At 34.9% G+C, this 26,369-nt stretch overlaps 2 protein-coding genes across 13 annotated transcripts in view; both read left to right on the top strand.

The window, feature by feature from the left end:
- Positions 1–639: 639 nt before the first annotated feature.
- metro (membrane palmitoylated protein 7-like protein metro) lies at positions 640–23,305 on the top strand. 5 transcript variants are annotated; one of them, XM_022059550.2, is made up of 13 exons: positions 640–714; positions 1,042–1,108; positions 4,211–4,494; positions 5,855–5,986; positions 6,652–6,681; positions 11,554–11,721; positions 12,745–12,941; positions 13,200–13,318; positions 14,493–14,672; positions 15,972–16,174; positions 16,262–16,402; positions 16,699–16,913; positions 17,301–23,305. In XM_022059550.2, exons 2-12 carry the CDS (start codon positions 1,072–1,074, stop codon positions 16,873–16,875), a joined length of 1,668 nt encoding a protein of 555 aa, XP_021915242.1. In that variant the 5' UTR covers positions 640–714; positions 1,042–1,071; the 3' UTR covers positions 16,876–16,913; positions 17,301–23,305. The 5 variants fall into 5 exon arrangements, with proteins under 5 accessions (XP_021915242.1, XP_021915240.1, XP_021915235.1 ...); XM_022059548.2 differs by having other exon boundaries at positions 14,397–14,672; XM_022059543.2 differs by having other exon boundaries at positions 14,334–14,672.
- Positions 23,306–24,499: 1,194 nt separating this feature from the next.
- LOC110827684 (uncharacterized) overlaps positions 24,500–26,369 on the top strand; it is a 44,121-nt gene continuing 42,251 nt past the window's right edge. For 4 of the 8 annotated variants that reach the window (XM_087351920.1, XM_087351917.1, XM_087351919.1 and 1 more), the window contains exon 1: positions 24,581–24,829. Coding sequence is in view for 2 of the 8 variants with exons in the window: in XM_087351916.1 (XP_087208042.1) it covers positions 24,515–24,580 (66 nt within the window). In the remaining 6 variants the exon portion in view is untranslated. Of the gene's footprint in view, positions 24,830–26,369 lie in introns of all 8 variants that reach the window. The other 4 variants (XM_087351921.1, XM_087351922.1, XM_087351916.1 and 1 more) reach the window with 3 other exon arrangements.

The raw sequence follows: 26,369 nt of genomic DNA, 5'->3' as shown, positions 1-26,369 counted from the left end.
TTGGATTAGCAAACATGACGCATGTATCAACCTCAGAATTCTATAAAGAAGATATAAAGTGAAGTCAGTTAATTAAAATTTATGTGAATTATTTAAGATGATCTGTAGAAATAAGGCTCATCACTAAAGAGAATATAATTATGACAAGGATGAACACTTCACTTATATTAAAGATTACAGTAATGAGGAATTATTTACTGCTTGTTGATATTTATGCTACTCGATAATAAATAAAAAATATACTCTGAATGAATAAGCAATCAATACGAACATTTGGTGAGAGGGCGAAGCTGGAGACAAAATTATAACGTAATTTAAACACGGGCAGAAGTGGATCACACTGTACGTCACATCATTTTATTGGTGACGTAACGATGTATGCATGATTCACCTTCGTTATTTTAAATCTGAAATACCTCTCTGTGTTTTTACCGTTGGCTACAATGAATATAAGGCGTGGCATAAATAAAATAATGGTTCCTGACCCGTAGAAAATAGTCTTAAGTACAGCATTTGTTTCTATTATATATTAGCTTATAATAAATTAAATTTATTTTGAGTTTCATATTTGAAATGTAAAGATACGTAAAGTTTTCGATTCGTTTTGTCATTTGATTGGCAGTTGTCCAAACAACATGGCATCTTTTCATGTGTGAAAAGTATTTGACATGGGGAGCAAATATATTTTGAAGCATAATGGGAGCTCTACGTTGGGTAAAATATTAAAATTATTCATGTCACGGCTGTTTTATTAGTTGGAACTTTATTATATATAGAAAGTGGTTCTTTCCTTTTAGTAACGTGTATGCTCTTCCCGAATGGATCAACGCCTATATGATGAGAGTGTCTTGGTTAAAAGTTTAAATATTATACTTCCTAAAAACAAAATGGTATAGTTCTCGAAATATTTAGTACAGTAAGACGTTGGTGACATTAAATAGTTGAGAAAGGGCCATTACATTGCATCTGTAAGAACTGTATTCCATAAATTAATGACGTTTTCAAATGCTTCCATGGTTTTGAATGCACATTTCTTTTCAGATAGTAATGCTGGAATAACTGGTTCATAGAATGACGGCAGTTATGGCAAATGGGAATTGGGATCCAGGTTGGTACAGATTCATATAATTTACCTAGACATTAAATTTTCTTTGAATTTATAGAACTTACATGTGTGCTTGGAACATTGTTATTATTGCTGTATTATGTGGTAAAATACTACCAAATAAATAATGATGAGTGCGTTTTAATCTGTTAAAATAGCAAATATGGGCAATGTTGTAAATCTAAACTGAATGACTAACTTTTGTGTACATTATAAGCACTTCAAAGATTATAGATTGGAGTGTAGTATGCAGTTTGGCTCCCCATCACACCATATTCTGGGCTGTCTTTGATTCACATAGTAATCCTTGTTGGGTTAAGTTTGGTTTGGTTTGTGTTCTGTTACGTTTAGTAATATTAGGTGGATGAAAATCATATTCATCACTTTTGTGATTAAAACGTGTAGCTTGTTAAACAAGCACTTATTCAGAATGTTTGTACAAAGCACTAGGTAGAACTTAAAAAAAGAAAGTAAGGTATGTGACTGAAAGTAAAAGCTGCATTGTAGCATATTTAACAAAAGACCAAATGGTTTGAGCTCTGTAAATGTGAAGATGGCTGTCTTCTGGGTTGTTGCTCCATGTAGTCTGGTAGTCTGCAAGTGTGTTAATGCAGTTTTTCTCCACTTCCCCTATATGTCTTTATGATGTGGTGCTAAAGCACAGGAAACCTTTAAAACCTTGTTATTGACAGAAAAAGAATTTTGCATTGAATGAATTGTCTATAGGGCGGAAATTTAAAATATTTAGGATAAAAAGTAGGATATGAAAATTGCATTCAAGAGAAAATTAAGAGCATTGTAAGTAAGATTTGAGGTTCTCATGGCAGTGAGTCCGAAGGTGGCTGTTTTCTGCCATGTAGTGTGGTAGATGTTTACCAATGTTTCAGGTGTCCTTGCTGCCTCCTTCCTCAGGACAGTGAGTAAACCACATGTGTGGTATTGGTTTGAGATATAGGAAACTGACAGTCAAGGCAAAGCCTTGGCCTGACCAGTAGGGAGTGGAGTTAGGATTGGACGAGGGACTGGGAATCAGTAGGAGTAGGGGGTATGCCACAGCCTGGCCAGCAGGAAGGGTAAGGGAATGAGAGAGAGAGAGGTCCGAGAAAACTGCTCTTATAAGGGTTTCTTAGGGTCCAGCAGGTGGATCACCAGACATGGGGGAGATGGGTGGATGTGATGAGGAGGAACAAGGAAAATGGAAATGACTGGCCGAGGTCAGGTTGTGTCCTGAAAAGGACAGTCTAGTGGCCCAGTCAGGACTGATGGTGCTGTGTCAGATGCTTCCTACGTCCTTCAAGAGAGTGGATGAGCGGCTGCTATGACTGGCTCAATTGAAAGCCATCCTCCCTGATTATCCAGTCCATGTATCTGGATTTGGTGGACAGGACTGTTTTCCTGGAGTTAATGCAGTGGCCCAGTTTAAACTCTGTTTGGCCACAGTGGATTTGTCTGGATGATCCAGCTGGATGTGGTGCTCCTTAAGAGCAGTTTAGTTACAGAGACTATTGCTGCTATTCAGTTCAGAATATGTTGTTGTCCCATTCTCATTCTGAAAGTATAAAGATTAACAGAACTATACTTAATCTTTTCTGTGTTTTTATGGCCATTGAAACTTGATATCTTACTTTAGAGCAGGTATTTTCAACTTGTGGCATATTGAAATGCTTTGTTAGGTGCACATATATTTGTTGTGGGATTGCATCTTCCTCTGTGATGAAAAGTAGTACCCCAGTGTCAGGAAACATGCTTTGTCAGTGTTGTCATTCGACAGTACCTATTGCTGTGAGCAGCTACTTAGCTTGATGGAGAGAACAAGTCAAGAATTAGAATGCATCATACTGGTGAAAGTGTGGAATTAGGTATGTGAATTACAGCAGAAATTTAATTTTATATTAAAAGTTTAGTGAAGCAAATGTAGTGTCAAACATCTCACATTTGAATCTCGTTTGAACAAAATGTTATACATGTGTCTGTAGTATATTGGTCTACCAGGAAGATGCTATCACAAGTCAAAGTACTGTCTACTACTATTACTATTACTATGTAGTCAATTTTCTGTGGTGCTATATTTTTAATTTTGTTACTTAGAATGAAGTTTTAATTGCTTGTCCTTTATAGCAGAAGCAGCTGATTTTGGCAGAGACACTAAGGAAATGCAAGCAATAACATTTCTGGCATGTATTGTGGGAAGTGTGTGATTAAAATCTCCACGTGGGCACCAATTATCATGACTTGCATTGTTGTCCTCAACCTGCCACTATATTTTCTTGAAATAGGCTGCAACTGTTTCCTCCTCAGTTATTTCAAGTAAAATTAATGCTGTCATCCTTTCATATTATATTACACTCTTTAACTTCTGTCATTGGTACAGCATTGTTAAGTAGCCTATGATCCTTCCATGTGGTAGTGGTCTTCTAAAGAGAGTATGCTCTGTGGCTTACAGACAGTTGACATCAAGTTGACTGTGGTAAGTTGCTCTTCTTGTCAGTGTTTATATTTTATTTAAATGATCAGACTATTGGCTGGATGACCACGGTTTGATTCTTAGTGGGAATGTTTCGGTTTCTGCCTTTGCATCTATTTTCAGAACTGCAGAAGGTTACCACCCTGCCTCATTTTCACTTTCATTGACTGCCATAGTTAAAAACATGCAGGGCTTTACTTCCACACTATATATTTTTATAGCGTTGTGCTAATCACATAGATAAATGTACCTGTATTTATTTAGACTGCTCTTGCAGTTCAATTTTGTTTTCCTTCACTTAAATAGAAGTAGTCCCTTTTCAAGTTTTATCATTTCCAGAAAAAACATACAAAGAAGACTAATTATTTATTGTGATGATAGAATCCCTATACTCATAATTTTTATTGAATCATATGTATTGAGATACTGTGTTCGTGTCTAACAGTGACACACATCTTTCTGTTGATTTAAATGGAAGATATTTATGCTCTTGAAGAATTCAGTTGGTAGTGTCTGTACTATTTTTCCTGATCCTCATGTTTATAATTAAAAATAACTTTTCATAGCCAGTTTTTGCATTTGTTTAAGGGATGCTTAGATACTGCAGTATGTAATAAATTATGTATTTGTTTTAATTGCAGCACTGTCCCGGCTTTTAGTGTCATTGGAAGAGGCCAGACAGTTTCTTCCAAGTTCGGAAGAAGAATTTGGTTTCCTAAGTGACTTATTGCAATCTAAAGAACTGCATGCCTTAGTAAAGGTTCATAATAAGATAATAAGCAATGGAAAAGATGAGAAATTTCATCCTACTCTTTCAAATTCAATGCAGATTGCATTGGAGGTTCTGGATGTAGTTGGGCCAAGAGTTGCTTTAAAAGAAGAATGCAAGGAAATTTTTTTGTTGCTCCAAAAACCTCACATTCAGGTATACTACAGCAAATTTTTGTTTCATGTTAAGTCAGTATAAACAACTTTTAACTTTAATGACCAAAATATAGTGTGGATACAAAAGAAAGCCTAATTTTTTCCTATTTTTATCTGAGGTGACAAACCAGACACCTTATTAAATTGAAGTATATGTGGTGCTTTTATATAGAATTTCTTGACATACTGGGGATACTGTTACCGACCCGTTCTTCAAGTGCCTGAGCACTGCGGGTCCCAAATTTACGTTGGCTTGATCTATGGACATTTGGTAGGACTCCTTGGATGAGGGATCGGCCCTTCGCAAGGCCTCTACCTGTACACAGGACAGTACAACACAGAAAAATGCGGACAGACATCCATGGCTTGATTGGGATTCGAACCCACGGTCCCAGCGACCGAGCAGCACAAGGCCCACGCCTCAGACTGCGCGGCCAATGCGGACGCCTATTTCTTGACATCCACAACATTTAATTTTAATTGCATGGATTTTTTCCCCCTCATAATTAAGAATGATAAATTGTGCTTAATTGAAAGAAGTAAGTGATTCTGTCTCAAATGTTTAGCAGTTATATGAAATTCTGTAAACAGTTTTCAACTTCTTAAGAAATAAAAAAAACTTCAAACAAAGAAAATATCTAACCAGAATACAGAATTTACCTTTTCCTAAGAAATTTTAGTCTTCATGTTTTCTTCAGCTGTGACTGTGAATTGTTTCATGTTTGATTCACTTAATTACACCAATTAGCCTCTTTTTACTTTCATGTTACATGCCCCAAAACTTTAATGAATAATTTTAAATATTTATTCTTAGGAGTGGATAAATGAAAGAAAAATTACCAGAACTTCAAATTTGAGATCCATCTCATTCTGGAAATAACTAAAAAAAATTGCGTATCTCTGTTACACCAGTCTGCCAGTAAAAATTGGAAAACTTTTGCTGTGTGCATCTGATCTGAATCTCTTCCATCAAGAAAACTTGATTATAGACAAGGCATTACAGTGTATTTTTTAAATACTGTTGATTAGAAACAAAGATTCCAACATCCATTGTAAGTTACAAAGTGCTTGATAAGCATAGTTTGAAATGAACAACATTTGAATGATATTTGGAATTGGAGAATATGTAAAACTCTTTTATCGTGTCTAATCTGTTTTGAATTAGAGTAATTCAAAACAGATTAGTTTATTGGTGTGAACAATGAAGCAAACTATCATCATTTTGTGAAGTGGTTAACAAAAATTTAAAGTAGCAAGATTACTGACATTTTGGATCAGCCCTTGACAATGAAAATGAAGCAAAAGTCCCTCCAAAACATGTTTAAAATCTGAACATGACTTTTGTGCTTGTTTATATGCAGGGTTTGCTCTGTGCCCATGATGCCGTGGCACAAAAGGACTATTTTCCACGACTGCCTGAAATACCACTTGAGGTGGATGAAGATGAAGAGACTATTAAAATTGTGCAACTGGTGAAGAGTAATGAACCATTGGTATGTTATTTTTGTTATATTCCTCATTTTGTGTTCTGTGCTATTTGAAAATATAAAATGTTTCCTTAAAAAGTTTTTGGTGTATTTCATGAAATTTACTTGAAATTATAAGAGATTTGAGAAAGTAGTTGAAATGTTGGCTGTGATCTGGGTTGTGAGGCCATGTGCTGTTCATATGGTTTACACCATTTCAGCGTATAAGTATGGAGGTGATATTGTTTTCCAAAATGTTGATAACCACCTGCAAGATTATCACAACTCTGGAAATCACAGTCCATTTAGTTGAGATATTTAGATGTAATTAAATTGTTACAACTTTTGGTTATATACAGAGTGTAATTTATTTATTTCCATTTCAGTTTGTGAATTGTTAACAAGATTTTCATAAATATTTATGTCTTTTTTTCTCTTTGTCTCTCATCAAGTATTTTTCTTGTCTGTTCCTCATTCTGACTTGAGAGTTGTATCTGTTTTTATAATAGTGAAAACTGTCTTCATCACTTCAAGAATACTGTTGTATATACCGTATTTATCATGGTTTGATACCTTAATTATCAGTACATGTACATAAATAGTTGATCAAGGTTTTTAGTTATAAATTTCATGTTGCTTTAAAAGCTTTTATAAATCTCTACATCTATTCTTTTCATAACTTGCTTGCACAGAGTGGTGCCCAAACTGTTGAGCCCATTGTGGTAAGTTTCTCTGTCCTGCAGTGGGAGATTTCACTCTTCAGAATTTTCTGTATTTGTACCACTGTTTTTTTCATTGTTCCGTGCATTTGGTTGTACTATTGAATTGTAGTTCAATCTGTCCCCTTGATCTTCCTGAAATACTAAAAAGCAGTGGTGAATGTTCTGGTCTAAATTTACTACAGTGTTTATTAACTTCATATGCACCAGGTCAGTGAAGTGGGTTGTTTAACTGGGCAGCAAAGGTCTCAAAACTACTTTTATACATGCATTACCAGAAAAACAGAATGCAGTTCTGATAGTTCTAACAATGTCTGCCATCCAAGTTTCACATGACCTAACCTCTACACCAGGATTCACTGCTGCTAAAGAGTTTTGTCCTGGCACTCTTCCTAAACAAAACCTTTTTTCAATACATTATACAGGGAGAATTTTTGACTTCTGAGCCAGGGTGCAGCCTTTCCACTATGTGCAAACACTGTTGGTTGCTATCTTCCCTAGTCAGTCAGCTTCAACCATAGTGAGATTGCAGCAGTGTTAGAGTGACATTTATTTATAGGTTGTATGAGTAGTGGTGGCACCTAAATGCACGATGTGTAAGCCGAGAGAGGGGAGTTCGGTAGTAGTGAGGGTTACACAGCCTCAGCTGCGGTGATGCACAAATCTGAACACAGCTAGAGCTACAAACCAACTGAAGCTGACACCCATCTAACATGTGCTTTGGACAGGTCCATCCCATACGACAAAAATCAGTCCTTTGCGCAAGTGCCAGCACTTCTCATGCGACCCATACCTGTGCTATAAGAAATGCTGAAAATATTCCACATTGGTTTGGATACCTTTCCCACATCTTCCAAACATATTCAGCATGCACTGTAGCTGGTCTCTGGGTATATAGGACACTTCAATTAGGAATATTAATGATACACTTGTTTGAAATTTTTAAGTGGAATTACCATCAAGATGAATATTTTCTCTGAGTTTTTCTTCCATGTGTGGATTGATTTGATAGGATTTAGTTTTCACATATACCCACTGATTGAAAAGACTTGTTACATTAATTAAGTTTGACTTCTGGATCATGTGATTGCAGAGAGTGCACAACTATGATTTTGTAAGGGGTGTAGTTTAAATAATTTTGTAGCAGTTCTTGAAATCTCATTTGTTACTCCTGTTTCTTGTGCTAGGTGTTTGAGAGATGATGCTCTTCTCACTGCTGCTGTTTCATTAGTGTAAACTTGGTTCACTGTCGCAGCTGACAGAGTAACAAAAGCAGCAACCAATGCAATGGCTGCTCATAGCAGAATGACCGTAACCAGGTGCTGCCACCTAAAATCTCTGAAAAACTGTTCCTTGTTTTGTTTTCTTCCGTTTTGTGTCTCATCATGTTGTGTCATATTTCATAACTGTGGTCCCATTATTATGTGGTTTTATTGGAGTTTATCATCAATCATATGTAGGAAAACTTCAAATAAATAAGGGACAAGTTTCTGCCCTCTTATCCTTTTCATCTCAACAGTAGTAACTTGATTCCCAGTAGAAACACACAGATGATTTGTGAATACTGTATTAAAGTACTTTATTCACTTTAGATCCTGTGAACAGTAATGTCAAGATGTAAGTTTTAAGTGATTTGCCTTTCATATAAAATACCCTATTTGATTATACTGAAACAGCTATAATATTCATAAAAACATATATTTTTCTGTTGTAAACAGCAGGGTTGTGTGCTGACATATAATGTGTGAAGTCAGTTTAATTACAAAAATATTTGAAAAAGGATTCATTTGTTATTACATTGTCCATGTCCTGCAGTTTGTATTCCTTTAGTTTCTTGCAGAACTCTGCCATCCAATTACTGTGATACAAATTTAAAACTTGCTCTCCAGATGCAAAGCACATCAAAGCCACTCAGTCTCTTGTTTTGGATGATTATTGTTCTGATATATAGATTTTGTTGTTATTTTAACTATTTCCCATTCCATTTAAAATGGTGCATGGTTTTACCAATCCAGCTTTTTCAGGTGAAATGTTAAATGATTTAACTGTCAGAACTGGTTAAGAATTAAGTGCAAAGAATGCAATACCTTCACACATTGAGGTTTCTGTTGTTAAAATTTTACAGTTGATTTTGACAGTGATGGTGATGTATATATTGTTTCTGCCCTCCATTGTGTTAATTGATTAGAACACTATAGAAAAACAATATTAGAGTCCTAATCATGCCAGTGGCTAATGAATAGAATAGAATAATAAATGGTTTGTTACTTTCCATAGGCCCTTCATAGTATTAAGCCAAGGAAGCAGAACATGCCATAGTATGATATTAAGTACAAATACAATAATTAATGCTAATATAAACATAAGTACATAGTTGTTACAGATATTTATGAATAGCTTGTAAGAATGTTATACAGAGCACAATAATCGTGCCAGAGAAATATTTACAATAATAAAATAGTATGTTTTTTTTTTAAACAATATGTGATACGTGGGAGACTAATTTTGTCTCTTTATACTCATATGTTAAGGGATGAGGGCAGAAAATTTGCTTGAAGTGGTCAGTTTGTCTTTACTGACTACTGTTGTGAAATATAAATTCTTACTGAAAATCGGTATTGTGTTGGATATCCTTATTTCCTTAATCTTGAGTTACAATTATCCTGACATGATTTCTAGTTTTATTTCAGAGCATGAGTACTGTAACTGTTTATTGTTGTGATTCACATTGTCTTGGTGTGCTTACTTTGCATTTGTATGCATGGTGTATTAAAAAGCCATCTTTTGGTAGAGTCTAGTTATGCTCAGTAAAACACTGTTAATAGAAACTAAACTAATTCTCTGATATAGAGTTTGAATGTTCATCACTTAAATGAGTGCCCGTTCTTAGGTTCTTATGCCAGATTAGTTAAATTCATATGACCAAAACTTATTTCCGTAAGATCTAGTTTCATATTATCTTATTTACAGCCCAAGAGATTTAATCATAAAAAAGTATCCATTTCTTTGATAACTTTCTTCTGGGATATGGTGTCATGTAGTCTTGTAGAAGTATACCAAGTGTTTCAGAGGACCTTGCTACATCCATTATGATGATGATGATGATGAGTAGAGTTAGCTATCGGTGTTTTGGAGAAACATCGGTATCTACCTACAAACCAACACAGTGTCAAAACTCAGAACAGCATCATCATCCTTACTACAATGAGAACCTCAAATGTCACACCACTTTCTTTGGGGGGGGGGGGGGGGGGGGGGGGGGGTGATACAGAAGTTGATAGAATTGTTTTTGGACTCTAAAAAGCCATTGGATCAAGCAGTTCCCACTTTTTTTAAGGCTTCTTCAAGTTCCTAGTGTAAGGAGATAATTTATTTCTGAGTAAGTTACTTTAAACGATTCATGGTTTTGAGGCTAGAACAAGAAGGAAAATTAACTCCCTTAAAATGAACTGTTCTCCCATTCTTATGGCTAATGTTTGGTAATTAGTCATGATAGCTTTATTGAGATTTGTCTTACTTGCCAGTTTACATTTATTCTATTACTATGTACTATTTATATTGGAATATAATTGCTTTATCAAGTCTTTTTTGATTGCCAGCTATCATTGTTCCCAATATGACAGTCATATTAGGGTTTACCTTGCAACAAAAAATTAAATGTTTCTTGGTTTATTTGATGATACTTTGTCAACTGCACAGGTTGTTAAGTATTGAATGGCACAGTGGTTTGGATAAAGGATTTTGAAGGATGTACAGTAGGACAGTAGTGTTTTGTTTCAAGTTACCTTCCCAGAATTTTCCTGGTAAGATTTAGGAAACCAAACCTCTCAGGATAATGATTCTGCACTTTTCTGGAAGCTCCTGGACTAGAACCCTTGTTCTTTAGAAACAAAACATTTAATATTAATTTTAATAATATGATTGCATGGAATTTAATGATAATTACATTTGTTGCATTATGAAGATAGATTATATGTATGGATTCTCTGCTTCTGTCCATCATATCTTCTGTTGTATTCTGAATGTTTAGTAAAACCTATGAGTAAAACAGGAGAATGTAAGTCCTGATGTTCCCAATCCCATTCTGCATCCATTGTTCTTTATAATTCAATGAAACTGAAGTTCTCGATGGAAAACACCCAACATTTGTGATCTTTAAATGTTAAATTATTTTCATTATTCCTTGTATGGATAAAAAATTAAGTAATTTGCATGTATTTTTACATTTATCTTTCTTTCCTTTGTTGTTCAGTATATTATGCATCAAGCATAGATTCATGGATATTTCTGTGATTTCATTTGGCCAAGGTGGGTCCTACAGGTATCTTTCATTTGCATACAGTACTAATTTGTGTCTTTTTATTTCATCTATTTGTGGACTGTACCATACTTACACTAATTATGTGAGGGATGATTATGAAATACTGAAAAACTGCCACTTGTTTGTCATCAACATACACACCAGACTTTGTGAATATCCTTGTAAATGTATGGCAGTATTTTTCTTTAAAAATCCAATGTATAATAATATATTTTTGAGTTCCTTGCTACTAAAATGTAATTCTTGTTTTCAGTACTAAATCTTTTAGATAGCTTATCGTGTTTTTTTTAATTCTTCCAGTTCTGTACAGGTTGTTCATGCCAAAGATGATAGTCACCAAATACATCTCATTGCTTTGTATTCCTTGTTTTGTTGCAAATGGTACCATGGATGATAGAAAGAAATAATCTGGATTCTACATAATACATAATGCTCTAACTTTTAAATATTTCAGTGTGAGAACTAGTCTTTGATATAGTGTTCGCAATTTTAATAAGCTTTGAACATGTTGTTCATATTTGAAGTTTCTTGTTGGAAATTCATTTTTTCATCAGGGTGCAACAATAAAGACAGATGAAGAAACAGGAAAAATTGTAATTGCCCGTATTATGCATGGAGGAGCTGCAGATCGCTCAGGACTCATCCATGTGGGGGACGAGGTGTGTGAAGTAAATGGCATTAATGTTGAAGGGAAAACACCTAATGATGTCCTCAAAATACTGGTTAGTAATAATATTGCACCTGTATTTAATTTTTCTGTAGTAGTATATTCATAACTTTAGCAGAATTTATTTCTCAAAACAGAAGTTTTAGTTTTAATCCTTTTATAGCTGCTTAGGAAGGTAATATATGTTTTAATCATTATGTCTGATTTATAAAATATTTATGTGACTTGAAATACATATTTTTGTATTTATGAATTCTAAAAAGTTATTTATTTTTATACTCATTTCTATAGCAGTGAACTGATATTTCAGTTCATCCATAGACTTTTGCCAGTGATAAATTTTATAATATAATCTTTCAACTTTGTTCTTAGGAACACAGGTTGTAGGACTGGACAGAAATTGGAGAAGCTTGTATACTGTAATGTACCCAATGGCAAACTCCAGAAATTGTTGAGCAACAAAAGTAATAAATAGAACAAGTTCATTCAGTTCAGTAGTGTTTAATGCATTTTATTTTGAATATGAGCAATGTTTGTCTGGCGTTTCATTTCATGTTTATTCATATGACCAAAACTGAAGAGTTATAACAATTCATGTAGCTTAATTGGGATTTAATGTCTTGTATTATGAATGTGAACAACATTTTAGTGATGTTTTATCTAATGTCTTCTTTTATATGACTAAAATAGTAATAGGCACAGTTAACAATATCTGTATAGCACATGATACAGATAATTGTAAAAGCCTCAAATTGAGGTAATAAGAATGCTGTAGAAGGTGTTTTGATTGGTCTGATGATAGTGAATGCTTATCAGAACATTAAACCAGAATGTGAATGTTTTATGATTACTGTGTTTTTTACTTGTGTGGAATTTTGATATATTGTACACACAACTTGGTTGCCAAAAAGCAGAATGTGAATAGATATTGTAAAAAAAATTGGATTACTAAAGTCAACAGATAGTGAAATGCCTGAAGATGGAAGATGTTCTTTGAGAACATATACATACATTTAGTTAGTGTGTGAATGAGGTGAAGAAAATTGTGAATTAACTGGTCTCTCTCTATCTCTTACAGCAAAATTCTGAAGGGACGATAACCTTTAAGCTGGTTCCAGCAGATGGGAAAGTGGGTATACGGGAAAGTAAAGTTCGAGTTCGTGCCCATTTTGATTACACATCTTCAACAGATCCCTACATACCATGCAAGGAGGCAGGACTGGATTTTGTAAAGGGAGATGTGTTACACATTGTAAGCCAAGATGATGCTTACTGGTAAGTCAATGAATTATGTTTTTCATTATGTAAATTTTTTGCTTACACAAGGCATTAGCTTTTCAGTAAAACCCTTGGAAAACATATGACGTGAAACTGAATTAAGTATTTGTGTTCTGTATTTTTGTTTTGAGCAATTATCTCAAAAGGTAGTAGTATTATATTGTAGTGGAGACAAGATCTGAAAACTTAATTTACCTCTTGCTCTTAAGTGTAATTGTTTAGAAATATTTATTTTGGTCCGATTGTACTTGCAAGGTGGCAAGCTCGAAGGGAAGGGGATCGCAATATGAGGGCAGGACTGATACCTAGCCGAGCACTGCAGGAACGCAGGATTCTGCACGAGCGTACACAGCAGGATAAAACGTCAGAAGAAGGTGAGATAAGGGATCAGTGGTAGATCTGAGGGAATGTAGTTTAATCACCACCTTGTAAAAAATTTGTCTTCACATTGTTTAGATATTGCATATATTCCAAACTTGTCATACATAAGAGTGTTTCATTTAAACCCTCTTTGTATTGAATGGAATCTCATTTATTTCTCCTTTGCACAAGAGAATTTTAATTTTCCATTATAATTTAGGTTTTAATATTGTTATCAAAAAATATTTGTACACAGGAAAAAATATTTCAGATTGAGTTTGTCTGCAGCCTTATGCACATGAGTTAATAACTTAAATGAAATACTCTGCATTTGAAAGCTTTATCCCTAGCCTAGTGAAGATGTAATCAAACTACTCAGTAGAAAGTTAGCGAGTGGCAAATTAATATAAATTTATATAACATGTGCTGTGTTTCATTTCCTGTTGATTCTTACGCTAAGAGTGCTATTAACTTTGATATAGAATTAATAAGATCAGATTTGTTTATTGTTCATAACAGAAGTGTAATTTTGCTGATGCTAGCATGTGTGTATATCTCTGGTTCCAGATTACACTATAGTTTTCTCCCCCCTTCCTGGTGGTGAATGTGAGTTGTTGACATTGCAACTGCACTGAATATCTTGATGCCTTGCATTAATTATAGTTATATTTTATCTCTTGTTCCTGAATTCTGCAGCATGGTTTTGCTTGGGTTGGGTGTATACATTGCTCTAAGTTCAGAAATCTTGATTATTAGAATTTCCATAAACTGTTTCAGAAGCTTCTGTAGCTTGTATATATTAAAATGTAATTTGTTTAGAAGTTAGAGATAGCAGTTGATCTATTATATGTAAGTTTTAAAGCTGATATTATTCTAATTTTTTGTTACTACTTTATATTGGCTATTGAATTCAATGTTAACAATACATAATTTATTTATTAAAATAGATCTGTTTAGTTTGATACAATTACTGATGTTTCATATATGGAGATATTTACCTGAGATACTTTTGTTTCTGGTATATTTCAGGGTCATACAGCGATGTGGTATGGTCATTAGGCTTACATTTGCTGCCCGCTAACTTCCCTGTAGGTTTGTGCTCTGTTTCAGTCCTCCCTGGGTGTCAGTCCCCTAAGTCCCCTCGCTGTGCCTCTAAACCTAAAACTAAAAAGATTATGTATGACACAGCCGAGAATGATGACTTTGACCGTGAGGAGATTGCCACATACGAGGAAGTAGCAAAGCTTTACCCACGCCCGGGGCTTCACAGACCCGTGGTCCTCATCGGGCCTCCGGGTGTTGGGCGCAATGAGCTCAAGCGGAGACTCATTGCTACTGACCAGGAAAAATATAAGACTCCTATTCCATGTGAGTACTTCTGTGGTCTTTGTTTCCTTTTATTGCCTTCACCATTTATTTTAGAGCATAGGTTGCATAGACGTGCAACCAAATGTTGTTGAACTTCAAGTGTAGAGAGTGAAATATTTACCTTGCTTGTATCACATTTTTGATGGTATTCATTTTATATTGATATCACTACAACTTCTGTAGTACTGCCAAATTAATCTTCCACTAGCTTTTGGAAATGGAGGTGCCATGCACTGAAATTTCTTGAAGGTCTGATAGTGCAAAAAGTGCACGGTTTTCTCCATGTAGTTGTCCTGTTGGTTGTGGAATGTTAAGCTTACATTGTCACCACAGAAGTTGGCATTGGACCTTATTCAAAGCCTGCTGAGTCCAGTTTGTATCCTTGCACCCTGTTTACCTAAGGTCTATTTAGAGCACCCAGAAAAATCTTACTCAACTTTAATTTTTTCTGTTATACAGACAAACAATTTATTTTAGAAGATAAAGGTAGACTTGCCTTTATGGTAAGTAAAAGGCAATTTTTAAATGTTCATTTATATGAGGTATATTTTAACAGCAGTGTTAATGTGAATTGTGATCTGTATTGTGCTGTCTAGCCTTTACCAACATTTTAAGGGAACTTGTACCCTGAAAATGGATCCAATTTGTTCCTATAGAACATTGGTAACCAGCTACAAGATTACAGTTTTACAATCCAGAGAACCATATTCCATTCATTGTTGTTTTCCCTTTGGCAGGAAATGATGTGTCAGTGTGTTGTGCTTGAAGATATGTCTGACACATTGCCAAGCACTTGAAGTTCATATTAGCACAAATTATTTGTAAAATTATTAACTTGTGGTATCTGCTAGTGTGTATACAATTTGAAGCATTTAAAGATAAGTATGTGTCATGAGTTATCATCTGTGTGACATACATTTATGTTTTCTTAATGTCTTGTCTCTTTCAAAATAGCAATCCAGTTGAAATCACCAACCAAAGAAGAAGAAGGAACTCTACAAACTATCAGTCCAGAACAGAATAGAGAATTAGCAGTATTTGCCAAATTGAACTGTTTTTATTTTGACTAAGTTAACTTTTACTGAAATTTGGGGTAATGATGAGAGAGATTTCATTCAACAGCTATGTACATGTTCATCCATGTCATCATACTTTATAATTGTTTATAATTCATCCCTGCATTAATGCTTCCTGCTTTCTGTGTTTTACTTTATTAGGTGATTTATGTAAGGAATGTGGATATGACTGTCTGCATTTGTAAATATGTACAAGGAAGTGTATAGCATAATTTTGTTTTAGACACATCTCGTCCTGTGAGACATGGAGAAGTAAATGGAAAAGAGTATTTTTTTGTAACAAGAGAGAAAATGGAAGAAGAGATTGAAGCTGGAAAATTTATTGAATTTGGAGAATACAAAGGGAATTTGTATGGGACATCGGCAGAAAGTGTCAAGTCATTAGTGAATGCAGGATACGTCTGCATATTGAATCCTCATTACCAAGTCAGTTGCTTCTTGATACTCTAGTACATTGATATTGTGTTGTGTATGATTTTCACAGAGGTAGTAGTTTGTCCTATTTTTTTATAGGCCTTGAAAATGTTGAGGATTCCTCAATTAAAACCATACATAATATACATCAAGCCACCACCATTTGATATTCTGAAAGAGACTCGTAATGCGTCTTATGCTAGATCAACATTTGATGAGAACAACTCCAGGGGTTTTACTGTAAGTACAGTTCTTCCTGAGTTTCGTAATGTGTTTACATTTTCTGCAGGATTATACATGTCTTGTGGAAAATAAGGTATTCTAGGGAATAAAATACCAGGGAAAACATCCATGTTTTATTATGATGAAAACTGAAACATATTTTTGCACCTGTTGCCTTCATCATCTTTGTCTAATATTTTGTGGCTGTCTTGTCATTTGAATACTTTTTAGTAATGTAATTGACAGCATGATTTCTGTCCTTTGCACAGAGTTTATATACAAACTTTGTCAAAATCATGTGTCTTTTATTTCAGGATGAAGAATTTCAAGAAATGCTACATAGTAGTGAGCGTATAGAGTTTTTGTATGGACATCTCTTTGATGAAGTTATTGAAAATGCAGATTTGTCGGCAGCATTTGAACAACTAGTACGTGCTGTGAACAGAGTAGAGACAGAACCTTTGTGGGTCCCAGCCTCTTGGGTTCAGTGACAACATTCATATCACTCATGACCAAGAAATTGTCATTGGTAAGAGTATTTACAAATTTGGTTGAATGTCTAGCCCACTAAAACATATTAACTTGCAGGTTGGTCACCTTCATATGTTTCATGAATATTTTTAGGGAACTGCAAGTCCTTAATGTGAGATGTGATGGGGAGTATGAAATCTGTAGTGTGCTAAAAAGTTTACTTATTAATGTACAACTGTAGGTGTTTGTGATCTGAATATGCATCATAAAGGAAGTGTTTATGAGTGCCTTTTGGCAGAAAGAGGGGAGTCTGATTTTATTCAGTTTTGAAGAGAATAGTTTGATTCCTTTTGTGTAAATTGGCTATTCTACTATGTCCACAAGTGGTTTGTGTTTTCTGTGTATCAGGTGTTTCTTTTGTGAACAGTATTTGTTTTGTTTCCAGATACAGAGTGATATTGAAGGAATGGAGAGTATTTGAATGTAGTCCCATTTTCAAAGTGCTCCTTGATGTTGGTGTGGACTTTGTTTCCATATGCAGAAACTGAGCAAGATTTGCCAGGTTGAGCTTGTTATATACTGTTCTAGTTAAATATTGGGGAAGATACAGTAATGAATTTAGCAGCAGGTGGGCTATATTCATGTGTTTGCCAGACTGTTATTTCAGAGTAGTGTCATATGGACACACACTGCTTCTCTCCATGTCATATTAGCTGAAGCTCTTGTTAATTGTTATTTCCCACGTGTGCATGGGGATGTATGTCATTTAGCTCAGGCGTTGAATGGTTACGGCCCTGACCAATCACTGCCATGCTAATGTCGTTATCAGGAAACAGAACTCTGTAAGGAAAGTGTATGTGTAGCCCATCTCATATGTTAATTACAGATTTTAATCTTGTACCAAAGATGTCCATGTTGATATGATTTATAAGATTATTTGATAAGGTATGAAAATTCTCTCTATTAATAATGGAATGTACAATAATAATGACTGCAGTAATTAGTCTGTTGTGAAACAAATCACAGCTTGGGAAATGTTAACGTGCAGTTAACTGATAGTTCATTATTACCTGCTGTGGTTTTTCCTTGATTCCATAGTTTGCAGCTCAGAGATCATGAGGTCACATTGTGATAAACAGGGATAACTTATATTCATTGTTCACTGCCAAAATTTGCTAGTTATTAAAAAGTTAGCTTACAAGTGATATATGTATGTCTGAAGGGCTCTGACATTGGCGTGTTACAATAAGTTCAACTGTTATTTTGGTCATCCATTGTCTTGATTCTTTCTTAAAAAATAACATTTCAGAGTCTGGCTCTGTCTGCATCATCAAGTAGGCACCCCTTTCTCCTACTGTCACTTGATGACAGAGACATATCCAGTCTCTGAAATGTTGTGTTTCGCAAATATCCAAGACAAAGGATAATATCCAAAGTAACAGTGAAACTTATCGCAAGTGATATATATGATAGGCAAGTATTTGCATCAAGTTCTGGATTTCTACTTGACAAGATGTGTATGTTTGAGATTTAATTCCTGAATACCTTGATGTAGATTACATCACTTACACTACTACACATTTGTCACTATCCATTCTTTGTATTACAGTTCTTGAGGTCTTTGTGCATATCTAATACATTTGTTAGGGAGACCTGCTCCCTGTTTATCATGTTTGTAGGCTACTGGATTTTTTCCATTCCTCATGTTAAACTCCTGTTTCAAAACATGAAATGAGCTTATTGTGTTGTTCAAGAACACATTGTTGACTGTACACAAGGAATACTTTTGACATTGTTTAATTTATTTATTAATGTGTTTTTATGTGTGTTTTCTTAAATCTGGGAAACTTGTCTTCACAGAGAATATTTTGTATTTATCTGACATCGTATTCTAAAACTCTGCATTAGTAATATTGTAGAATTTTATTGGTGGTTACTTATTTAATTTTTGTTGTATATCTGAAAATAATCTTGACCATTTCTAAAAGAAATTGGACCTTACCATTTGTACGTTGCAGTAGTGTTGGAAAGTGGAATTATGCAAACCTGGAATTTGAATTTTGTCAACATGGTTGATATGCAATAATCAGATTTGTGTTAAGAATTGTAGATATTTATTATTATATTTCTTTAACAGATACAGTTGGTATGTATTAATACACTGCTGTACACATATAAAGACTTGAGAAATGCAGGAGAATTTCATGACAGGTATGTGATGGCTCTCTGAAAACCATGATGCAGTAAGATTTAAGTTTGACATTAGGGGCTCTTGTATGTAATGGATGAACATCTTGAACTTAACTGTCCGTGAAGCAGGTGGGATAAAACACAGAAGACTTCTATGAGGCCTGATCCTATATGAGTCATTGAGTGACTCGAAGTCCATGTGTCTTCTAGTGGCCAGTGTCAGTACAGAGTTCGAGATTTTATGGCTGTGGGAGGAAGTTGCATCTGTAAAATATTTCACATCCCTTTGTGTATTTTTGGGTTTGTTATTTTAATATCATAAACACTGCTTAAGAAGGCTTATTATTACAGTCATTAATACATTTGAAATTAGGTTTTAACTGTAAATTTCAGTAATAATCCCTTGCAGCATGATAAGCATGTGTTTATGTCATGAGAAATTTCAAAGATGAGATCATAAGCTAAGGAACAGTAATGATATTTTCAGTCCTTCCATTTTGTGTTGGAAGAGAACCTGAGTACTGGCCACAGATATTTCTGCACACTTAATGATGACCATACAGATTGTCTATAAGCAAGCCTTCAGCAGACATGTTTCATGTCCATTGTAGAATCAGTTCTAAAGTTTTGTTCATTACTGCAGGCCTTACTGCCTCTCTGTCTTCTTTAGTCAACAGATTCCAGAATCAAGTTGTGGTCCTACATTGAAATCCATTTAATATCTTAATGTCGTATGGTTTTTATGCTTCAGAAGTTAAAAATATTTGGTCCTAACAAATATTCCATAAGCTTCATGTAGTATTCCCTTCTCAGGATATTCTTCTTTAAAAGAATTTCCTCTTAAGTTCTAAGGAACAGTAGTTAATAAGATTTAAAGTCTCTATTTTCAGGCTGACTGGTGCACATTTAATCTTTATGCATCACAGTAGCATACCATTAAATCCTGGACTTGAAATCTGGCCAGCAGCCCGTTAGAATATGGGTTTAAATCCCCATTCTCATACAATTAAAGATAAATTAAATGTAAAGGTGTTTTGTAAGGACATTTAAGTGACAATTTTATGATGCTCTATCTTGTGGGAAAAAGAGATTTAACTTTTTTGTTTTAACCCTGAAACTTTTAAAAGTAAATTATTTCAGCAGCTTCAGACTTGTCTGTAGGAGTAAGTATAATAATGTCTGTATTGTTTGTTTAATTGCCTGTATACCCCACCTTGATGAACCGATAAAGATATCCTTTCACACTGCACAGCTGGCCATCAGAACACAGGCTATTGCTAACCACTCACAGTAGTTTAAAATATAAATGGGATTTTAATATAATTTTATGGTATTTCAAATAAATAGATGTTCAGTGTTCTGATTCTTAATCCCATCTGGCTTCTTGATGCAGTGTAAAAAGTACGTGTAGCAAACTTAATTGAAGGAATTTCTTCAGATGTATGTTTTTCCTGATAAAGATCAAATGGGATATTTTTGCCACCAAAGTTTTGCCTTGTATACTCTGTTAATTTACTCAGCAACCTTCAGTATATATTTCATCAACTTAGTAGACAGAATTTGAGGTTAGATCCATTCAGAAACAATGATTATCTCTGTGAGAGTCGTTGCAGATGTAAATATCTTTTGTTAATTGATTGTGCAGAAACAAGTTTTACTTGTTACATAAACTTTGTATATATGAACATGATTCTTTCTCACTCATTAATATAGTGATGGCATGGGCAGCAATATGGTCCAAAGTTCTTCCTCTTTATAGTGCAGTGGAACACGTTAATTCCCATTTAACGTGCTGATTGTGCTGTAATGAAAAATATACATTAATAACAAGTTCATAATTATAATACAAGGGACCACTGTATTAGAAATCCAAAATTGGCAGTAAAGATAGAACATTTATAAATGATTTAACACTATGTATTAGAATATTATACCTTACAGTTTTAAAAGTTACAAGTAACAATTTTTATGACTGAACTGTGACATAGAATAACACAATGAAAACAGTTATATGCAGTCTTATCTCGTCTTCACGCCAGCCACATCTTTGGCCACCAATCCACCAGCAATATTAGTGAACACCAGTGTAATCTCTGCCTTCTTGTAGAGTCTTAATCTGGGAATTGGTCTTCAACAGGCCCTTCTAACCCAGCCTCATCACATATATTTACTAACTCTTGTTTGTATTTTCTCACACAACAGGCTTGTATGGTAATAAGTGTTTTAGACTTTTATCCAAAAATGTTTTGAGTCGTACCTGAGTTACTTAATATCCTGACATTTTTTGTGGTTTTATTCAGTCTGCCCTGGCAGACACTGTGACAGTACTCAGAAATTGACCTTGAGTGTATTTCCTTTTCCTTACTTGCCATCTCATTTGGTTCTATATAACCTTTGCATTTGAAGCAGCATTATTAAAGAAACCAGAAATCAATTAAATAATCATTCTCCTGATATTTTTCTGTGCCTTATTCTTCAGTTTGCAGGCACAGAACTCAGTTTTGAATCAGTTTGTAGTATACTACATATTACTCCCTATTTTCAATCCATTCCTCCTTGAGACAGTTGACAGTATGGAAAAAACATCTTATCTGAAGCATCCTCCCTCGTGTTTGTTTAGTTCTTCCTCTGCTGTGGAATATTAATATTTGCTTACTATCATCTCTATTTCTGGATGAGTTCTAAGTCTGTCTGCATGAGTAAACTGTGCCTCTGAAACTTTAGAACTTAGTATTTTTAGTTCATTCAGTACACCAACTAAAGTAACATTCGTATGCACTAGAAATTAATTTTTAGCAGGACCGAAGCAGCACATAAGGTAGAAAAGCGTGCCTAAGATATATCTATTAGTTATTACATTTTCATATGACATTTTAAAGAATAAAAGTATGTCACAATTAATTGAAGCATTATGATATCAGGTTTTTGTTCTAGGCTGTGAAATCCTATGGTGACCAAGTAACTGTATGATACACAGTTTTTCTTTAAAATTATTTATTTACCTGTAGATTTAGTACCACGTACAGAGAACACATAACTGAACCTTGTTCTGAGCCTTTCGGTTCAGTCCACACCTTCACATCCTATTTTTGTAAGATATGATTTAATATTAGTCTTAAGTCAATGTTTGGGTATCCTGAGTGGTGTCTTGTTAAGATGTTTTGTAGTAAAAATGTGTGCAGTTTTAATTTCTTCCATCCTTCTATGGTAACCAAATATTCAGAATTTAATTTTTCTTTTCTTGTTTCCATTTCTTCTGCCACAGTACAAAATAAATTTTGTTCTTTTCAAGTAAACAAAACCATTTTTCAGTTTTAATGTAGCTAAGAGATACATGTGTGCCCGAGAGAGAGGTAATAGGAAAGTGGAGAAAATTAAATAATGAGCTCGAATATTAATGCTTATTTCCAAATATTATTTATGGTGATCAAGTCAACAAATATGAGATGGATGGGGCATGTAATATGCATGGGGGAGATGATATATGAAAACAAAATATTAGTCAGGAAACCATACAGGAAGAGGCCACTTATAAGATGAGCAGATAAATATCCAAATGGATCTTAAATGAATAGGATGTGAAGATGTGGATTGACATCAGTTGGCTCCAGACTGCCCAGTGGCACCTTCATGTGAACACAGTACTAACCCTTTAGGTTTCATATAAAGGTTGGGAATTTCTTGTCTAAGCAACAGTCAGCTTCTCAAGGACTACCCTGCTTTATGGAATTAGTTTAAATATGGATTAAATTGTTGCCCTGTACTGGCACTGCGATTGAAAGAAGTTCTGTTGCACATGGACTGTGAGATGCTCTCTAAGGTGGTGACATTTGATTAGGATAGAATGTGTAAATATCATCGGACTGTACAGTTTGTGTGCTGTGGTTTTAACAAGGAGTAGAACTGTTGGAGGATTCTCAACTGACAGGGATAATTTGTGTTCATTCCTCTTGTTATAAAAGTGGTATAGCACTTTAAGGAAACAACACTAAAGCATTAAAATTTCACTACAGAAACTGTCAACATGTCTAGCTGCCCCACAAAGGTACCCATAACCCATTTCATTGTTTTTCAGCAATAACTTATGTTGTTTAATTTGTATGCAGTGCAGAAATGCAGACTTATAAAATAATGACCTGTTACAAAGTAGCTAATTATAATGGTATTATTGTTCATGCATCTTATATATTTACAAGTACCTGTATTGATACTATTCATAAATGATCAATAAAAATATTGTTACAGTATATTTATTACCAAGCAGGCATGAAGATTATTTTAATATTGACCTTTGGCATTTCTATGGTGAGTTACTTAACAGGTAACTATGGAACACCTGTTGTCATTTTGATAACCTGATATTAGAAATAATGGAATAGTGGTCCACAATAGATGATTGGGCCCTCCCATTATGACTGATTATTACAATTTCCATCCATCTTTGATTATGATTCCACAGCAGTTATTACGATGAACTAATCTAGGAGGTTGATGTGGTTGTAATGGATGTGAGAGAATAAAGATGCACCAAGTTTCTCAAAACATTATAGAGAAAGCTGAAATTTTATGTACAGATACTTTCATGTCTTGAAGATCACTGTCTTCTGGGTTGTAGATGTAGAGGTTTACCATCATTTTTCAGAAGTGTGTGCTGCCTCCATCATCTTGGGCATTGACATGGTGGAGGAGGCAGCAAGTACCTCTGAAACGTTAGTAAACTACCAGACTACACGGTGCTACAACCCAGAAGACCGCTATCTTCATACTCGCAGCCATGTGAATCTCAAATCCATTTCACAAACACTATTTTTCTACGTACTCTCCAACATTTTCTATGGCTTTATGCCTTTTTCCCCTGTTGGAAAAATTGGGGTAAACGTTTCTGAGTGACCCTCATGACCCAAAATAAGCCAAGGTTTACATCTTGAGGGTCTTTGAGAACAGAATGCTGAGGGTAATATTCTTAACTAAGACTGATAAAGTGACAAGGCTAGAGAAGGTTACAAAATAGGAGCTATATAATTTGTACTCTACTGTGTAGAGTGTACACAGTATGTTATTAGGATGAAACGAGTAAAATTAAAGGTGAGATGGGAGTAAGTAACATGTGACAGATGAGAATAACACAAAATTTTGTTTTGACAGGGAAGGGATCACTTGAAAGGCCTAAGCATAGATGGATCTTTAGGCAACTAGGTGGGAGGATGGACTGGATTAATCTGGCTTGTAGTAGGGACCGATGGCGGTCTGTTGTGAATATGATAATGAATCTTCTGGTTTTATGCGAGGCTGGAAATTTCGTGTCTAGCTGAGCGACTGTCATATTCTCAAGGACTCTGCTTCAAGGAATTAATTGAGCTAAAGTAAGTAAATGAATTTTAAAAAAAAAGTCAAAGAATTAGGTTTGCAGTAGGCGTGTGTGTCGGCGCAGTTAGGTTCTTGTGCCAACTCATCGTTGTGGCGCACGCGATGTGGGCTGCCTACCTGCCAGTAAATGTTCGGGCTCCACTACGTATACACATCCTGCGGCTTCAGGTTTGTCCGAATGAGCGCAAGCGCACTTGATTTGTTAGGATTATGCTTCTTTCTTTCCTTGCAAACTTTTCACATTTTCCATTCCGGAACAAGTATCTGCCGGAAGTGTAGCAAGTTATTTCCGTTTAATGGTGGTGGCGTGTTAGCAGTATTTCGCGAGTGAAGAAATCTATTTGTAACGCTTCGGTCTGACGGCAGTGTCGAACATAGGTAGGAAGACGTGATTGCTGCTCTGTGTCATTGTTACTGGTGAGTTAATTGAGATTTGCCTCAATATCTTTCTACGGCAAAACAACAAAAAGTCTTGATAGTTTGTGCTTACAGCGATTTTGTAAGTTTCTAGTACAGGAATATTTTTTTTGAAATACCATTTGCCGCTCTCTCGCTATGCCGTGGAATTAACGAAAGAAATATTACGAATTTCGTTAGTGGTAGTGGATTTCGCACATTTTTCCACAAGGCAAACAGTAAAATTAGTTCAGTATGACGCACAGAGACTTAGCCGTTTATAAAGGTATGTACGTCCATACGGTGCATACGTATGTATAAACAATGTTCATATTATTTTTCATTCGTCGTTATACTTTACGTTTAGACAATTTTATAAGATTTGTTACAATTCATAGAAACCTTTAAAAGACTGAAAGTTTGGCAATAAGCAATAAATAAAATATTAAGGTTAAACGTTACTTATCTAAAAAGGCACAGTGGAGTGTTCTTGTTAACCGTGTTAGCAGTATCAGCCCAGCGAACACTTTAAAACACGAAAATTGAAGTTTTCTCTCCTACTTTCGAGCCAGCTTCAGCCAACCAGGCGTTCGCCGCGAGCATAAACCTCAACAACCAAGTGGTCCAACAGAATAGGCTTTTGTCTTTCCACCAATTACTTGAAGAAAGAAAGAAAACCAGTTTCCGAAACGCAATGGTATTTATTATTAATGGAAAGAACAATCTTACAATGGATAAGTCCTAAAATAATTAAACATATTACGTCACACAATGTTTAGAAAATTTTGAACGAAGTTACGGCACTTTGTATCTACTTATTTATACATTGTGCACGTACGTTTATGTAGGCCTACATAAAACATATATCTGTGTATGTGTAACTAAATCAGATCAAATAATAACCTGATCAAGACAGGATTAATTGAACAAAAATTCTGGATTTTAGGGTTATGGCAAATTGTACATTCGGTTTGGGATCCGGATCTAATATATGTCGTTTAATGAAGAAAGTGTCATAGCAACTGATTATCTGGCTTAAACTTGATCATTGAAACGAGTTTATGTAAAATCATGCATCAAGGTTTCAAGACAAACGAGTTTAGTTTTGAAGATTAATGCAAGTAAACTAAAACATTCGAAATAGAAATAGAAAGTATGTTGTATCTGCTGTTTCATAAAATTTAATCATTAATAATAACTTATTTTCACACTCAGAGAAGAAATTTTGTAATGATGCGTTTAGCGTTGTCGAAGTTCTAAGAAAGTGACCCTATTTCGTCACATGGTCTTGATAGAACATGTACGTAGGCCCAGATTTTCACTATTAGGCAAACCTGCATAGCGTCATAGTGCTAAACCGCGCATATAAACATTTGAATCCGCGGTATCGTAGTGCAAATATTTAACGAAAGTTTGCTATTTCTGACACACAGTCTGCAGTGTTGGACACGTGCCGACGCCTCAAGTCTGTTTGATATTGCGAGTAATGTAAGACAGTAACAGCTAATTGTTGTGACAAAATAGAACGTCGACAATTTGATAAATAAACCGTTTCTATTAA

This window comes from Zootermopsis nevadensis, unplaced genomic scaffold (assembly GCF_977971745.1).
Source record: "Zootermopsis nevadensis isolate Lab colony 2312 unplaced genomic scaffold, Znev_1.0 Znev_ptg000020l, whole genome shotgun sequence".
In the NCBI taxonomy this organism is placed as follows: domain Eukaryota; kingdom Metazoa; phylum Arthropoda; class Insecta; order Blattodea; family Termopsidae; genus Zootermopsis; species Zootermopsis nevadensis.
This window is presented reverse-complemented; position numbering and strand designations above follow the sequence as displayed.

Coding starts and splice junctions, on each gene's coding strand:
- metro (XM_022059543.2), top strand. CDS start 1,072: ATGACGGCAGTTATGGCAAATGGGAATTGGGATCCAG. Junction 16,175..16,261: donor TATTGAATCCTCATTACCAA/GTCAGTTGCTTC, acceptor ATTTTTTTATAG/GCCTTGAAAATGTTGAGGAT. Junction 16,403..16,698: donor ACAACTCCAGGGGTTTTACT/GTAAGTACAGTT, acceptor CTTTTATTTCAG/GATGAAGAATTTCAAGAAAT.